Here is an 18,969-nt window from a genome sequence, read left to right as displayed (position 1 = left end):
TATGATGAAGGCATCAATGGAAGCAATGTCAGTCATTCAGAAAAATATGGAAAGTGTCCAATGTCTAGTTTTTCTTGAGGTTGAATAAGTAGCACGCATTTCATCTGTTGCGTCCACACCTGTTTTGGTCTTATTGTACATTGTTATAATTTCTGGTTTCTTTTCCTTCACAGTGTTAATGTCAGTCGCACCATCATGATGCAAAGCTGAAAGGAGAGTTATGTTTTTGCCCTTCTTTGGCACATATGAAACTATGGTGATATCTTTTGTGAATCCAAAAAGGCTGCTTCTAAGTTCACAACCTTTCATGCAAACAAAGTATGTAAGGAGCTCCCTCTTATTCTTTCTAAGAGTTCTTACTACTGTGAGTGTGTTTTGAGGAGCTCTTCAGCCAGTGGTATGGAACAAAACCAGTTGTCTAGTGTCACATTGTGCCCTATACTTTCAATAGGCCATACAAGTATGTTTACTATCTCCTTAGGCAAGTTTGACAGTACAAAGGGACCCTCTGACTGTTTCCCAATCTAGATTTCCATCCCCAAAGTATACCATGTTCTTGCATCACATAAGGTGAAAATTTTCAAATCGTATTTCGCAGGCTTGCTTGGTATATACTGTCGGAAACTGCATTTGCCTCTAAATGCAACCAGTTGTTCATCCACTGCCATATATTCAGACACAGTATAATTACTGACACAGTTGGACATGAATAATTCAAACACTTCTCTGAATGCAGCTAGGCGATCAAGTTCTCTTCACTGTGGTCTCTCTCGAATATCATCGAATCTCAAACAAAGCAACAAGAAACAAAAGCACCATAAACTCATTGTTGCATGAAATATTGCTGTTCCAAAACCATTTGTGTCCCATAAGTCTTCCAGATTTTGGTGCCCTGCCCTGTAATGCCCAGCCAATATCAACAGACCCAGAAGAGATTTTATTTCTTCCTCATTTGTTGGTTTGGCATTCACGGTCTCCTGTGAAATTTGGTGCAATGTGTTGTATGTAAATATTTGCAAATGATGTAATCATTCTAATTATTATGTCATTCATAAATATCGAAAAACAGGCCACAGCAGCTTTCACAGATTTTGCGATAGCTTTCACACCAGGGAGATGAATAGTTCGTACGTTGCAACTAGGACAATTTTTCATCCATTTTGTAACCTTATCCTTTCCAATAAAAAAATCATGCTTGCTTTTATTATCAGCTGCACTTACTTGTGGTTCCTGTTCCAGGTTGTCTTCATCCTCAGTTTCCATGTCACTGTGATGAGAGAGAACTGCACACCTGTCGTTTCCTCCCCTTCCTCTTCTCCTCCTTCAAAAGTTTTGTCTATGACCTCTTTCAGAAGCTCCCACACTCTTTCTTGTTTTATTTCATAATGATCCATAGCTGTTTTAACTGCACAGAGCGACAAAATACAAGCAGCTGCTATGGAACACAACTGTGTGCTTTCTTTCAGTACTGCAACATAAAGACTCGTGCGGGATGCAGAAAACACCCCAAGGCACATTGTTGTGTGTTTTCTTGGAACTTGCACTTCCATTGTAGATTCTATGGTTACTCAAAGCTTTCATATTATGTCCTAGAAAGGTACCAAAGAACATGACGTTATACTCCTATCCATTATGTAATTATCCATTGACAAGGATGACTGGGGTGTTCTGAACACCCTGTGCGACCACTTAAGGGTTAATTTACTGTGAGAAGAACTAGCAGATTTATGTTATTTTTTTGTATGTAAAATTTTAATGCATACAAATATGTCATAACATTATCAAATGTTCTCAGTGGAAGACAGGTCAGATAATTTCAAGAGCCAAGGAAGTGTTATTGTCATGTCTGCAGAATATTCAACAAGACAATTTATGGTATGGTGTGGCAGTGCATTGTCTTGCCTAACAAAATGGTTGTTAGTGGGGTACCGTATACAATGGAAGTGGAATGAATGCACATCATATGCCAGCAGTCTCCGTATTGGGAAAATTGACTGCAAACACCTAGAAATTAAGTGTAAATGGTCCTCATTCTGTGATACACTTAATCATTTGCACTTTATCCACTGGTCCAGTTGTATCACATGATTCTGAATGCATCTGTACCAGTACACTAAGTGCTTACCAACAACTACTAAGACTCACAAGTTCTGTGGCCTGAGCATCTAAATTTCCCATATTCGTATAACCTCTGTACTGTGTGACTTAATGAGGTCATGTGGCAGTGTGGTTTGCTACCTCATAGTAAGATGGGAGTTCTGGATAAAGTGACATCATGCATACCTACATTGTTGTCCAGAAATGAACTGGGTAGTGTCAAGAAAGAATTCTTCACTCTGTTGTGTATTATATGCCTCCTGGAAAATTAAAACTGTGTGCTGGACTGAGACTTAAACCTGTCTGGCATACAGTTTTAACCTGTCAGGAAGTTTGCCTTAGTAGTTACCTGATGCATTGAGAACTGTTTATACACTGACACAGTCTGAGCTGTTCAACAGTGATCACTGACATCTGCATTTTATTTATCATTACTGCTGAATTATGATCCTTCTGAAGTTGAAGAGAATGCATTTTGACATTGACTCCATAACATGAAAAAGTTGTAAGGAGCTATGATTATTCATGATCATTCAACAGCCATAAAAATCTTAAGTAGAAAAATTAGAATTTAAGATCCAGGACATACAGTGTGGGCTGAACATCTTACAGGCATTTCATAAAGATAAACGTTATTTATGTATGGATGAGTCTTGCCACATGTGAAGATGGTACAGAGGTACTGACTCATAATGCCTAACATATGATGACAAAGGATACCCATGACATACAACTGTATTATCAGAATTCCCATAACCATTACCATAGGTAACCTTAAATCATAATGCTATGGCATTCCACACAATGATTCCAAGTAAGCTGGAGCTGTGGTAAAACAATGGTAATCCCCTAGTGATTACTTACAAGTAGCATATTACCCACTGTTTTGAAAGCATTGGCATATATTGTTCATGGCCTAATCACTGAACACTTGTACAAATTCAACCTATATGACAAATATCAGTCTGGGCTTTGTAAACCCTATAGTGCAAACAGTGCACTAGTTATGGTAAATGATGACCTGAAATGTGCCATTGACAACTGTGATGCGATGACATTAGCACTTCTAGACTTTAGCAATGCTTTAGATACTTTCAGTCTTGACACACTGCTCAGAAACATATGACAGCTAAATTTCTTAGACAGTGCACTGAAGTGATTTGAAAGCTACTTGAAAATCAGACAGCAGTGTTGTGTCTGTGGGAATGAAAAATCATCCTGGGAACATTTTCCCTCAAGAGTATCACATGGTTCAGTCTCATGCCCAATTGTGTCTTTCTTATTTGTCAGTGTCATTTCACTGGCTTGGTCCTTCTGTGAAAATAGTTTGTCTACCAACGACCTCCAGTTTTAACCATTTTGCAGGTATAAATGCTGAGGTCTTTCAGATGATGATGGTGATCTGTTTTCAGTGATAATGTGGGTGAAAATCCTGGGGCTGACACTAAATGCTAAAAAGTCACATTTAATCTTTGTATCCCACCTGAAATGAAGGATATTCTCTTGCATGCCATGGACCAGGGATGCACAATTTTGACCTATTTTAATCTTAGTTGTGCATTCTTTATGGACTCACATTTTAATACACACCTGAAGATGGGACATATGTCTTTAAACTAGGTAGTGCTTTCCTTTTTAGAAATGAATATTTTTTACAACTGTAGCAGATTCTATCATTGATGAGAAATGAGTAAATTTAGAAATCCACAAACAATTATCTCATATTCAGCTTGACAGTATTTCAGTACTTTATCAGAAAATAGTGAAGAACTTGGATGTAGCATTGTATGAGCATCTGAGCTGGGTAGAGAATACTGTCTCAATGTGCCAGAAGACTACTGCATACCACTATGTCCTCAAAAATTTTTGGAACATGTTTCCACAGGATGTGAACTGTAAAATGATGCAAGCACTCATTCTAGCCAACCTCAGCTACTGTCATGTAATTCAACATGATATCAGCAGTGCAAATACAAGACAGTTAGAACAAATAATGAATTCTTGTCTGTTATATTTGCAGCATCCACTGATATGTCTATGTTATTGCTTCATATGCCAAGTTAGGGTCGTTGTGGTGGCTACTACTTCACCAGCTCCTCATCTCTCAAGTACCCCATTACCTCACAATAGAGATTAAACATCTTTCATGCCATCATAATTGAAATGCAATGTACCATTTATCTCATATCCTAGTTGCACCCACTCACGAAACAAAAACATCCACAAACTCCTTTGCTGTGCTTCTGACTGCCCCTGGAACAAGTTGTCCTGTACTCTGTACAGAATTCAGTGGCCAGATGCATTTAATAATAAGTTGAAGCATGTCCTTTTGTAACCCTTATAACATGTTCCTCAAAAGTTAATGTATAAGGACAACTTCCCCTCTGTCAAGTAGCAAAGTCAATGCTCTTTTCTTCTCTCAGTTCTGTTCTGTTCTCTTCTCCTTTCTCTATGACTAACACCATGTTTATTTTCCTTATATTCTTTAACTGTGTGTTATTATTTTCTTCTTTCCCAACCCTCCTCCAGTTCTTTCTCTCATACCCACTGCTGTTGGCACACATAACTATAATCTCACCTTAGTATAATTTCTAAATACCATACTTATCATGTACAAATAAGAACTCTTTGTGTGTGTGTGTGTGTTGTGTGTGTGTGTGTGTGTGTGTGTGTGTGTGTGTGTTTTCTTTTATCTGTATTACTGTAATCTTTAATTTCTAAATGTAGTATAATATTCTTACTGAAATACAGAATGGTAAAAGAACTGATCTGCAAAATTCTTGACCAATATCCCTAACTTTTGTTTGCTGCAGAATCCTGGAACATATTCTCAGTTTGAATATAATAAACTTTTTTGCAACTGAGAAGCTTATGTGCACAAACCAGCATGGTTTTAGAATGGACCACTCATGTGAAACTCAGCTTGTGCTTTCCTCACATGGTATACTGAGAACTATGGATAAAGGCAACAGGCAGATTCCATATTTCTAGATTTCCAGAAAGCATTTGACATGGTGCCCCATTGCAGGCTGTTAACAAAGGTATGAGCATAAGGAATTAGTTCACAGATATGTGAGTGGCTCAAAGACTTCTTAAATGATTGAACCCCGTATGTTGTTCTCGATGGTGACTGTTCATCAGGGACAAGGGTATCACCAGGAGTGCCCCAGGGAAGTGTAGTAGGACCACTGTTGTTCTCTATATATGTACGTGATTTGGCTGATAGGGTGGATAACAATCTGTGGTTGTTTGTTGATGTCATGGTGTATGGTAAGGTGTCAAAGTTGAGTGGCTGTAGGAAGACAAAAGATGACTTAGACAAAATTTCCAGTTGTGATAAATGGCAGCCAGCCCTAAATGTGGAAAGATGTAAGTTAATGCAGATGTGTGGGAAGATCAAACATGTAATGGCCAGATACGGTACTACTAGTGTCCTGCTTGGCACAGTCAAGTCATTTAAATATCTGGGCATAACATTGAAAAGCGGTGTGAGATGGAACAAGTTTGTGAGAACTGTGGTAGGGAGGCTTGGGAGAATTTTAGGAAAGAGTGGTTCACCTGCAAAGGAGACCACATATAGGACTCTGGTGTGACCTATTCTTGAATACTGCTTGAGTGTTTGGGATGTGAACCACATCGGATTGAAGGAAGACATCCAAGCAGTTGAGAGGCAGGCTGCTAGATTTGTTACCAATAGGTTTGAACAGCATGTACATGTTATGGAGATGCTTCTGGGAACTGAAATGGAAATCCCTGGAGGGAATGCAACATTCCTTTTGAGAAACACTATTAAGAAAATTTAGAGAATCGTCATTTGAAGCTGTCTGCTGAACAATTCTACTGCTTCCAATACACATTGCAAGTAGGGACCACAAAGGTAAGATACAAGGCATCAAGACTCACTCAGAGGCATACAGTCATTTTCCCCTTGCTCCCTTTGTGAGTGGAACAAGAATGGAAATGACAAGTAGAAGTACAGGTTACCCTCTACTACACACTGTATGGTGGCTTCCGGAGTATCTGTGTAGATGTAGATGCAGGAACATGTGTAATGTAAAATATGTAGAATGCCTGGCTAGACATAACAGAGGGCCTGATGGCCCAAATTTTGCAAGGTTTAATAAATAAATAAATTATATTTGGGAAAATAGTGGTTCAAATACTTGTCATAGCCTCCAGATCTAGGTTTTCCATGATTTCCCTAAACCATTTAAGAGTAATATCTGGATGATTCCTTTGAAAAAAAAGAGCAACGCTAGTGCATCAGCCCAAAACATTGTGAGAATGTTTCCTCTCTCCTCAGCACCATCATACTTTAATACAATGGTCATCTAAGATAGGGTATTGCCAGTATTCATCACAGAAAATGATATATGCCATCAGTCATCAGCAATCCATTCTTTTGAGGTAAAGAACCATTCAAAAGGTGGCCATGTGTTGTGTGTTTTAAAGATCCTGTGCATGAATAGGTTTACTGATACATTATACACTAATTCAGCAGAACATTATGACCATCAACCTACTATTAATATAAACCTGTCCTGGTGATAGCACATTGTCATCTGGTGCGGAATGACTGCTAGTCAGACACACACACACCATGGATGTAGTATCAGCGAGCGTGCTGTCCATGAATAGAATGGGAGAGGCACACAATCAATCTGAGTTTCACTGAGGGCAGATTGTGACAGCCTGGAGGCTTGGAATGAGCATTTCATATACTGCAAGATTTGTTGGGTCTTCAAGGAGTGCTCTGATGATTGTCTTCATTACATAGTGAAACCAAGGTGCAACCATGTCCAGACATCGATGGGATGGGCAACCACCACTCATTGCAGATGTTGGAAATCATAGGCTGGGCAGTCTGGTAAAACAGGACAGGCAGCAAACTGTGGTGGAACTAACATTAGACTTTAATTCTGGGCAGAGTAGATGTGTGTCTGAACACACAGTGCACTGAACACCCCTAACAATGGACCTCCGCAGCCTACGAACCATACATGTGCCACTGTTAACACTATGACATTGACAACTATGACTGAAATGGATATGTAACCATTGAAACTGGATGTTGGCGCAGAGGCAGAGTGTTGCATGGTCTGATGAATGCTGATACCCTCTTCAGCATGCCAATGGGAGGGTGCAAATCCATTGTCTTCCAGGGAAATATCTCCTTGACACTGTTACTGCAGGACAGAGACAAGCTGGCAGTGGCTTTCTCTGGGGAATGTTCATGTGGGAATCCATGGGAGCTCATGCAAGACACCTTGATAGCCAAGAAGTCTTGTTCACTTGTTGCAGACCACACGATGATCATGCTTCCCAACGGCAGTGGCATTTATCAAGAAGATCATGCACTATATCACAGGGTCAGTAGTGTGATGGAGTGGTTCGAGGAACACAGTGGTGAGTTTCAGTTGATGTGCTGGTCCCCCAACTTGCCAGATCTGAACCTGAATGAACACATCTGGGATGTGATTGAATGTGGCATCAGAGCTCATCACCCTCCCTCCCCAATATTTGCGGGAATGAGACGACTTTTCTGTACAGATGTGATGCCAACTTCCTCCAGTGACCTACCAAACCCCCATTGCCTCCATGCTGCAACACATCACTGCTGTTATCTGCACCAAAGGTGGACATGCCAGCTATTAGGTAGGTGGTCATAATGTTCTGACTAATCAGTGTACAGTATGCTGATTACTGTTTGTGTTTTATCGTCAGGCTACTGTAGCACTGAGGCAGTAAAATTATACTGTAAAACATTGTTTGAAATGAGTAGCAAATGATTCTATGTTTGTATTGCTCATAACATGAAATACTACAGGAACAGCCTCTGTCTTAGCTGACTGCACCAGCACATCAGGAAAATGAAACTGAAAACATCTTCATAAATGTAGAGAAAATAAACCTGAAGACTTTGATGAGGTAGACCTCATTTACACAACAAGCAAAGTATAAGGCATTGTTTTGTTTAATGTTGTTGTCATAGTTACAGTGATAACAGATATTTTCTTGGTGTTCTATTGACAAAGGATGAAAAAGTATAAACAAAATGAATTTAAAATCATATATCAAATGTTTTGTTAACAGAAATGTTGTGTCTTACAATAAATTTTCGTGCACTGAGCTGCATTTTGAGTTTGATTGATATGCAGTGTGTGTTCTATAGCGGCACATAATTTATTCCCATATTCATCATGACTTTTTTACATCATCTGACGGCACAAAAACTGAAATGAATGAAGCATGAAGTATCTGAAATGGTATTTTCAAATACTGAATTTTATGTATCATTTTGAACAGAGGATTAAGTGCCTTTTTTATTCTTTCTGCCTTTTTAATGGTATATATTACAGTTTTCTAAAACTCCCTTTTTAATACAAAAATTATACATCACAGCCATCAAGTTTATTTCTATTAGCACACTATTAATTACAACACAGTTTATTATTTCTTAAGTCCATTTCCTCTTGGTAGTAATACACTTATAAACTTGAAGAAAACCTACCACATCCCTTACATGAATGTGCAGCGAATGAAATGTTGTATCAAAATAGGATGCATGATTTGTGTGCCATTTTGAAGGTGAGGAAAATGCACTGTAGCACAGACTCGACAAGGTGAAAAAGTTATAAGGAGCTATGATGATTCATGATCATTTAGCAACCATTCAGAACTCAAAGAGACTGAATAGTAGTTAGGCACCAGGGCATACAGATATGTCATAACATAATCAGCTGTCTTCAATATAAGAAAGATCAGATAATTTCAAGAGCCAAGGAAGTATTATTGTCATATTGGTAGAATATTTAACAAGACAAATTCTGGAATGGTGGGGAACTGCATTGTCTTGCTGAACAAAAAGGTTCTCAGTGGGGTGTTGTATAAGGAAAAATGAATGCACATCACCTACCAGGAGGTCTCTGCATTGTGAAAGTTGACTGCACACACACTAGAAATTCCATGTAAATAGTCCTCATTTTGGAATACCCTAATTATTTGCACTTTATCCCACTGGCCCAGTTGCATCATATATTTTCAGTGCATTTGTATCAATGCCGTACATGCCTTGCCAACATGTACTAACACTCACCAATCCTATGACCTGAGCATCCAAATTTCCCATGCTCATATTAATCTTTATGCTGTGTGATGTATGGAACTCATGCAGCAGCATGGTTTCCTACCTCACGGTAAGGAGGCAGTTCTGGATAAAGTGACATCTTATTGAAGTGTGCGCTGATATGAAATTCCTGGCAGATTAAAACTGTGTGCTTTTCTGGGGATCTAGCTCACAGCCTGAAACTGCCAGTAAGTTTCATGTGGATAGTTCTGTTATGCACTGAGAACTGTCTGTACACTGACACAATCTGAGCTATTCCCCGATGATCACTGTCCTCTGCATTTAGTTTATCATTGTGGCTGAATTACAACAGCAGTTTGTCCTCAAATGAGCACTCAAAAAATATTCATAACTTCACAGCCCATGATGAGCTCTGTGACCACACAACTTAGGAAATGAAATGTAAAAATTATCTTCCTCTGCTTGTGTGGTTGTACATAAATGTATGATCTCTTTTGCCTTTACCATCTTTACTGTCTCTCAGATACTCAGTACAAGATCACATCACAGCCTTGTGAGAATATTCTAGTCATCAATGTGACAACAGTCTTTTTCTCCAAAAGTAAAGTACTTGTCAGTCTGATTAGTATTTTTATGCCAGAATAATGTGCTGCCAGAGAATTGTCATGCCAGCAGAAAGCCCTACAGAAGGAAAGTTTTACCAGAGAAAAGTTCTTTCAGAGAAAAGTTCTGCCAGTACTGTATCCTGTCATATTTCCTGTCACTCGGACTGCAGCTCTCGTTCGAAACAAAACATTGAACTCTGAGTAGAGTGCCATAAACACTACAGGAGTGGACATATTAATGTAACCTATGTGTTAAATATGCTTCATATTTAATGTTAGATATTTGTCACTAATATTTCTAAACTGTTTTTAATATATGTGAATTATTTTTGTTTTATGTTTTATCTGTGGCAAACAGTGATAGTATTAGTAGTTGTGTTTTTACTTGGCTAATGCATGTATCTGAGACTCTTCAACAAAAATGTTTATTTTAGGTTGACTTTGAGAAGATGCAGATGACAAAACCTTTCTTTGGAGAACTACGAAGGCGGTATAGTCCAGGAATATGGCTGCAGTTCCGGAAATCTGACCATCAAGTGTACATACATTTTAAGATACATAGATTACAGGTATACAGTTTCTGTTGTTTTTTTCAAGAAAAAATATTATGAAATAGGCCTACATAATTTTATATCAGTAAAATCTTACCCAATATTTCACCATTCCTTTGTAGTAACTTTATGTGTTTGCAAAAGTTGTACATATTTTTTCTTATCCTTGCTAAAATAACAAGAAAAGTGAGCTGTTGTCATACTGCTACAACCTTGTAGTCACCTGTTACAAATGATATGGCAGAGATAACAACAAACAATGTTTAAGCTGATTCTTGTAAAATAAAAAGTGTAACTTCGATTTTTGGCTTAAAGAATGCCTTCAAAAAAGAGTTGCCATAAACTATGAGTTACAGAAACTAAGTAGAAATTGCTTCACAACACACAAGCTCCACCTAAAAAAATGTGGCAAGGAGCTTATTTACAATAGAGTGGCCTTTCTGACATATATGAAAGAAAATCTAAAATCTGAAGTGAGAAACCAATACCAACTTATCAGCAAATATGTTATGGTACACAAGACAGAACAAAATGTGCAAACAACATTAGACCATTGGGGCAAAATGTCACTAAGGGCAAGTGGAAACTTTCTGACCTCTCTGATAACCAAGGTACGCAGCGCTGCATTAAGTGCAGGCTATATAGGCTACATCATAGAGATGCACGTCACAAAGGGGCCCACACCACAACAGTGTGTGTATTTTAATACACTGGGTCAAGCCCTCTACTGATCATATAAGATGTAAACATGATTATTTTCTGTGGGTTTAATGTAAATGTTATTATTTTCTGTTGGTTTATTTGGCTGAATTTATCAGTGAATATATAATTGAATTAAGTCGGCATTCACCTCTCAAAACCCATGCTCTCTGATGTCATATTTACAGAAGCCTCTGGCAAATTGTCTAGAATTTGAATTAACAAGTTGATGCAGACTTTTAAAAGAGTTGTTTGTGCATTTTGAGTAGTTGGTCATTATATCTGTAGAGACATTTTATGAAGAAGCCCTGGAGTCGGCAGTCTACAAGCCCTTGTGCTTATTTTAATATATATATATATATATTAAAAAATATATATATATATTAAAATAAGCACAAGGGCTTGTAGACTGCCGACTCCAGGGCTTCTTCATAAAATGTCTCTACAGATATAATGACCAACTACTCAAAATGCACAAACAACTCTTTTAAAAGTCTGCATCAACTTGTTAATTCAAATTCTAGACAATTTGCCAGAGGCTTCTGTAAATATGACATCAGAGAGCATGGGTTTTGAGAGGTGAATGCCGACTTAATTCAATTATATATTCACTGATAAATAAATAAATAAATATATATATATATAAAAAACAAAGATGATGTGACTTACCATACGAAAGTGCTGGCAGGTCAATAGAAACACAAACAGACTTATACATACACACAAAATTCAAGCTTTTGCAACAAACTGTTGCCTCATCAAGAAAGAGGGAAGAAGAGGGAAAGATGAAAGGAAGTGGGTTTTGGGCCCAAACTCTTTGTCTTTAAATATGTCTGCTTGTGTCTGTATATGTGTGGATGGATATGTGTGTGTGTGCGAGTGTATACCCGTCCTTTTTTCCCCCTAAGGTAAGTCTTTCCGCTCCCGGGATTGGAATGACTCCTTACCCTCTCCCTTAAAACCCAATTCCTTTCGTCTTTCCCTCTCCTTCCCTCTTTCCTGATAATGCAACAGTTTGTTGAGAAAGCTTGAATTTTGTGTGTATGTATGTGTCTGTTTGTGTTTCTATCGACCTGCCAGCGCTTTCGTATGGTAAGTCACATCATCTTTGTTTTTAAATATATTTTTCCCATGTGGAATGTTTCCCTCTATTTTATGACATGTTTCTAATCTGGCCACATGAATGGCATCATCTATATGACTTCTGATAACACTTTAATTTCCTGCACCAGAATATAAATTCATAATAGAGATAGAAGAAAATATGTATAAAGGCACTGCCCAGTAGAAAACAGTCAGTTATCAGGAATGCCTTAAGACGGCAAGAGGTGATGACACCTGGATGAATACCTGACAAAAGTTCAAAGGTTTCCTATGCTGGGGAAACATAAAATCAGACAACAGTTAAAACAATTTTGGCAACTTTAAGTGAGTTAAACTTCCAAAAAGGTGATTTATTCAGTACCTCATTTCATGAAAGCTGGGGGGATGCAAATTCTTGAGTTCTGGAAGCTTGGGAATACCATTTCAGATAATTTGATTTGTCAACAAAGGTATGTCAGGAAACATACAAGATGTTTTAGTTTCATATTCATATTCTTAATTTTTCATTGACCACATGTAGTGGAATAGCTTTGCACTGATGACAAGATACAATAGCAATCTCTGTATTAATTAATGTTCACATTACAAGTAAAAGTTCTTTATTCTACATTAACCAGTTGTACAGAATGGCAATCATAATCTTCAAAGTCAGTTTCTATACTGAAATGATCCAAGAAGTCTCTTAAATTGCTGAATGGATTTTCTATTAACCTGTTGTACAACTTACTTTTAAAATGTTCAAATAACTTTGGGAATGCTGCCGAGTAACACTATTGACTGCTGCCAATATTTCAATGCAAAATGCAGTGTGACCATCCTGTCATTCTCAAGTCAAAACTGCAACAATTGCACTGAGCAAGGGAATTCAAAACATTGATATGCAGAGAAATTCCTGGAAGATAAAACACACACCCCCCCCCCCCCCCCCACACACACACACACACACACACACACACACACACACACACACACACACACACACACACACACACACACTCTCACACTGTGTAAACACTAGTGCCACCACAACCAAAGATGAGTGACTTAAGAAGTTATTGATAGTAAAAATTACTGAACAGTGGCTGGGGTAACATCAACTCCATCTCTCTCTCTCTCTCTCTCTCTCTCTCTCTCTCTCTCTCTCTGTGTGTGTGTGTGTGTGTGTGTGTGTGTGTGTGTGTGTGTGTGTTATCTTCTGGGAATTTATCTGAAAACTGAGGTTTTAAATTCCATTGTACAGTGGGTATTTTCTGCAGTTTTGCCTTGAGAATAATGGGGGTGGTCACCTGTCAAACTATCAGTGGTTGTCAATCATTTTACCTGGCTGCATCGCTGTAAGTTATTTGAACATTGTATATCCCAGGAGAAACTCATGTCTACTTTTAAAATTACTGAGAGGTGTACTGAGTGCAGAATTTGGCAATTTATTAAAAACTTTCGAATAATTCACTTTGTGAGAGTTGCCTGTTTTTGTCAGCCTATGCCAAGGAATGTCAATAACCTTTTTGTTTCTAGCATCATTACAGTTTATATTCTCTCTGGTATTAAATTATGTTATGTTGTTTTTAGCACATACCAGTGATGCATAGATATAAAGATTTGTAACTGTCATCCTTTTTATATTGGTGAATAAAGGTTGGCAATTTTTCCTTGGACCAGCCTTTGACATTATTTTAGAACTTCTTTGTGAATCAGTAATATGTCACATGAGTGACCCCATAGCAACAGATCATAAGTTATGTGTGATTCTAAAAGTCCTAATATATTTATTACCTACTGGATCAACCAATTTCCACATCAGATAGAACACCTGTTATATCTTTTTGCAGACATGGTTGATGTGAGGTTGCCAGTTTTATTTGGAATCAGTATGTATTCTAAGCAATTTTACATATTTTGAGTCTGTAAATTTAGCTAGTCCCACCTGCAAATGGTGCTTTTTTGTGCTTTCTGTAGTTGTTCATTAGATGAGGACTTGTTTAATGTTAATAAATGTCTGACATATAGCTTACTGACTCATGTTGTCATAGAAAGGTCACACAACCACCAACCACTCCTTTAGAAAATGTAGAAGATTGCTCTCTAATATAAAGATTGGTCTAAGAATGTACCTGTTAGTTATGTCTCAAGCCACAGTAAAGGAAGATCATTTACAGAATTAAAGTTGATCAAAAGCTGGTTTTGAACCACCAAGTTGGTAGACAGGCTAACCATTTTGGTTTCACTCAGTATTGATAGTTATATTTTAAGACAACAAAGGATCATAGTGTATGTAAGTTCAATAGTATAAAGTATAGGTGCAAACCAGTTAGCCAGTTACATTACCTGTAACATTCATTTTGAAGCTGCTTGTTTGGGAAAGTAATTAATTAAAATTGTATAGTGATACTTTATACAATTAAATTTTAAACCTTACATAAAGTGTTACAGGCTTTTTGTTCAAAAATTTCAGTAGAACTCTATTTTTTGTGGATTAGTTATCATACCCTTCAGTATGACTGACAACTGGTTCAGCCTAGGGAGCTATAGATCCAAAATATATCCTTGCGAGCACAAACTGAACTGCAGCTCTTGTAAGCATTGTAAATGTGAATTTAGGAAGCACTCACACAGAAGCCAAGCCACCCTCCAGCCTCTACTATAAAGAAATGGTGCAGCACCTCACCAAAGCAGTATTGAGACCTTCCATCAAAGCAACATTGTGTCATTCAAGCTGCACAATACATAAGTGAATCTAATAAAGTGACATATGGAAAAGGAAACTGCAGCAATGCTGGCCAACAGAACCTACAAACAGCACTGAAGTCAGTGTATCTGAAATACATTAGAATTTCAACTGAAGGACCGTGACAGAAAATATCACTTCAAGCCTCCTTAATGAAGTCAACAGAAATCTGAAAATTTACTATTATGGTGTCTAGCCTTTACTCAACAAAATTGAAGACTTGCACATTCTGGTAAATAATGAGATCAGCAACTCAGTGGTATGCCTGTAGCTACAGTTTACTAGGCCCTCATGTAATCATAACGATTTTTTTTGTACAAAATGTTTGTATGCAAATTAAGCCATTGGAAACATGATGTATTTACATGTGGTGACTTTAACATTTATTTTTTCACACAAAAAATGAAAGACATTGTTCATTCTTTTAAAATTTTATAATCTGCATGGACTGGAAATGAGAACAACACAATAGCACTTACATCCAAGATAGTTGTAGAGCAATTTTTTTGTGAATAAAAATAAAAGTAGCATTATATTACAAGTACGTAATGCAGGATTCAATAACAACCAAGCTTGAATACTAAATGTCAAGATCAACAAAGAGACACAAATTATTGCTCCGGCTTCTCGTTACTGGGATTGTGTGCTCAAGGAATCCATTGAAATGTGATTATCTGATGACATTATTAATAGAGATAAATGTTTTTCTTTAAGTGAGATATGGAAACCCATTTTATCTGATATAAAACAACAACAGCCTGGTTTTCAACCCGCTACATCTTAATTTGTGATTTATCACTTTCACCAGTTTCTGCCGCCAGCAGCGCTGGAATTCTTTGCTTCACAGGGGGTATCTCTTCCACTTATCTTGCAGGCACAGTGGCCTGTACCGAGGGTATAAAGGAGCCTCCATTTCTGATGTACATTCAGCTCCAGTGTGATTGTGTACTCAATGATTGCACCTGAAGGTGGTGGCCAGATGGATGTCCAGAATATTGTGTAGGCAAGACGATCATTTCCGGCAGCATACCCGTGAAGAGCATAAACAAGATTAGAGATTCTTCCAAATAATTTTTCAGAATGCTGAAGATCCTAACATTGCCTTGCTTATGTAATCTTGAGGGTAAAAGAATGTGGCCAACAGAATGCGGATGAGAGAAAAATGGAGACATCCACAAACATTACACTAGAACAAAATTAACCTGTATGTCTTATATGTTAATACCCAGCTTTGACTAAAAGGAACATTCCACATGAGGTTTCAGCTGTTTAATAAGCTCCCCACAATTATAAAAGTCTGCTGAAGACAATACACTGTTTTCTAAAACCATGAAGTCTTTATGATAAAGTGCAGCACATGAACCATTCAGGGCAACAAATCTTATGTAAATATATTCTATTGTAAACCTTAATCTCAGCAATAAAACATTAACATCTGTAGAACACTGTGTAATGTGAGATCACATGAACCAAATAAGTAATAATTTTGGTAAACATTTTTGGATACAGTGATCAATACAATATTATATTTTAACTGAAGTTCAGTCTTGATCACAACACTTATGTCTCAATAACATAGGTGACCGGTTTTGGTTATCTTTATATAACCATCTTCAGACCGATGGCTTCCTTGGAGGATGGTAGGCAGAGCTCTCCTCAGCTGCTACGAAGTCAAGGCGAAATGTGTTAGGGATAAATAAATTAAGTAGCAGCAGGAAAAGGCAGTTTTATTTACAAAACAAGTATTTATATGTTTGCTGCGGAGGATGGCCACACAAACAAACTTTTTAAAAGATTGTTGACTTCGTAGCAGCTGAGGAGAGCTCCGCCTACCATCCTCCAAGGAAGCCATGGGTCTGAAGATAGTTATATAAAGATAACCGAAACCGGTCACCTATATTATTGAGACATAAGTGTTGTGATCAAGACTGAACCTTACTTAAAATATAAGTAATAATTATTACCTCTTAAAATCCCTGCACAGTGAAAATTTCTATAGTTAAGTATGGTTTCTGTCAGTAAGTGCTGAGTGTGTGCATATATAATATATGTATTACATCAGTGTTCATTCACTCATTTTTCAGATTGATAATCAGCTTCCAGATGCAGTGTTTCCGACAGTACTTTATCCAAAATCACTACCTCAACATATTGCTCGGCGGGTTGGAATAAAGCCATGCATAGATATAGCTGTCATGAAGCGATATAATCCATTGCACAACCAAGACATATACAAGTAAGTAAAAATGAGATTTACAAAAGTAAATGAATTTAGATGTGCCTGATTTATTCAGGTCAATAACTCAGTATATTTTTATTGTTTTCTATTGAATGAATGTATGTTTGAATTAAAACAGTTAGAAAACTGAATGTCAGACAGAACTTTTATGAGTTATTCTAACTCAATAAATCATATTCTTAATTATATATGTAATGCATGACTATTAAAGGGAATTTTTCCACACAGATTAAAATATGATATTGTCAGATGGGAAGATGAGGGGAAAAATTTAAATAATTACCCTCCAGTACCTTTGCTTAGATCTCTAAAATATTTAAGAAAGTAATGTGCTCCATAGTTATGTCACACTCAGGTAGAAACAATTTACTTACTACATAACTATTTGGATTTCAGAAAGGTTGTTATTGTGGCATGCCATTTATACATACAACTATCAATAACCATAATTAACAAAATATCACCAATTGCTATTTTCTGTTATATTTACAGTATTTGATTGTATAGGCAATGCAGTCTTTGAGAAAGTGTAAGCAGTATGGAATTAATTGTGTTACAAACAACTGGTTTGAATGGCATTTAACGAAAATAATATTTCTCAAAGGGGGAAAAAGCTTCAGTGACAATGGAGAAATAATGAATGATGTCCAACAACAATTAATTATAGATCCACTTGTATTTGCTACATATGTGAATGTCCTTCCACTTAATATACATTGTCTGAAAAAAAAAATGTGAAGCACCCAGGGGGAGGAGGAAATGAAATGAAACTTCACAGGTTGAGAGGGTATGTGATGTTATTTCATTGAGTAAAAAATCAACTTAACTTTACAGAGAACTTGGTACAATGAGCCCACTTATCAATATGACATTACAGTCCCTCTGCCTTGGATGCATGCCTTGAATTAGTTGGCAATAGTGTCATAAAACTTTTATATCGTCTCCTGAGGCAAGCTGGGCTGCTGACTGTTTCTACTGGTTCTTGACATCCTGGATACTGGCACTTATCTCTGGATGAGCTTGCTGACCATGGGAGTACCTTAACATCGTGCTCATTTTGTAGAAAATTGTCACCATGACACAACTGCATGAGAGGTAACACATGAGGACACTGGATGTCCATGACAAACCATTGTGCCATCAGAGTTCCTGTAATCACTTCTTGCTGTGATCTGAAGTGATGCCTAAAAGCTTCCCGTACCATGACACCAGGAGTAACACCACTGTCTCTCTCCAAATCCCTGGTAGAATGGGACTCCATTACGTGTTTTGGCAATATTTACATTATGAAAAGCAATGTCCAGCAAAATAGTTATATCAAGTGGCAAAAAAACAAGAGAACACCATAAAAAAGAGTGAAAAACATGGTGAACAGTGTGAAGAAGGTCAGAACGCAAAGTTGTGCTTATATGGCAGTAATAAAAGTGGTAGTGCAACCTTCAGACCAGATGTGAGGAAACGCAGATCAGCAAATCATAAGTAATTACGTTTTTACAAAAAAATTGCCACATGATCTGTTTAATAATCTAAAACTAACAAAACTGTATCTCTATAGATCCCACTGATGATGCTTTAGAACAAGATAAGGCAAAACGTGTTAGGGATAAATAAATTAAGTAGCAGCAGGAAAAGGCAGTTTTATTTACAAAACAATTATTTATGTGTTTGCTGCAGAGGATGGCCACACAAACAAACTTGTTATAAGATACTGCATTTTTTTTCATTCTGCGAAATGCACAATTTTACATTTCTGAACATTTAAAGCAAGTTGGCAAAGTGTGCACCACTTTGGAATCTTATGAAGATCTGACTGAAAATTTGTGCAGTTTCATTCCAATAGTACTTCATTATGGATAACTGCA

General features: G+C 37.3%; 1 protein-coding gene across 1 annotated transcript in view; it reads left to right on the top strand.

The window, feature by feature from the left end:
- LOC124722880 (vacuolar protein sorting-associated protein 13A-like) overlaps positions 1–18,969 on the top strand; it is a 752,258-nt gene that overhangs the window by 595,422 nt on the left and 137,867 nt on the right. The window contains exons 53-54 of the mRNA XM_047248017.1: positions 10,224–10,358; positions 16,953–17,104. Of these exons, the coding sequence (XP_047103973.1) occupies positions 10,224–10,358; positions 16,953–17,104 (287 nt within the window). The remainder of the gene's footprint in view (positions 1–10,223; positions 10,359–16,952; positions 17,105–18,969) is intronic.

Source organism: Schistocerca piceifrons, chromosome X (assembly GCF_021461385.2).
Source record: "Schistocerca piceifrons isolate TAMUIC-IGC-003096 chromosome X, iqSchPice1.1, whole genome shotgun sequence".
NCBI classification, from domain to species: Eukaryota; Metazoa; Arthropoda; class Insecta; order Orthoptera; family Acrididae; genus Schistocerca; species Schistocerca piceifrons.
Note: the sequence above shows the minus strand (reverse complement) of the source record. Positions and strands in the feature narration are given on the sequence as shown.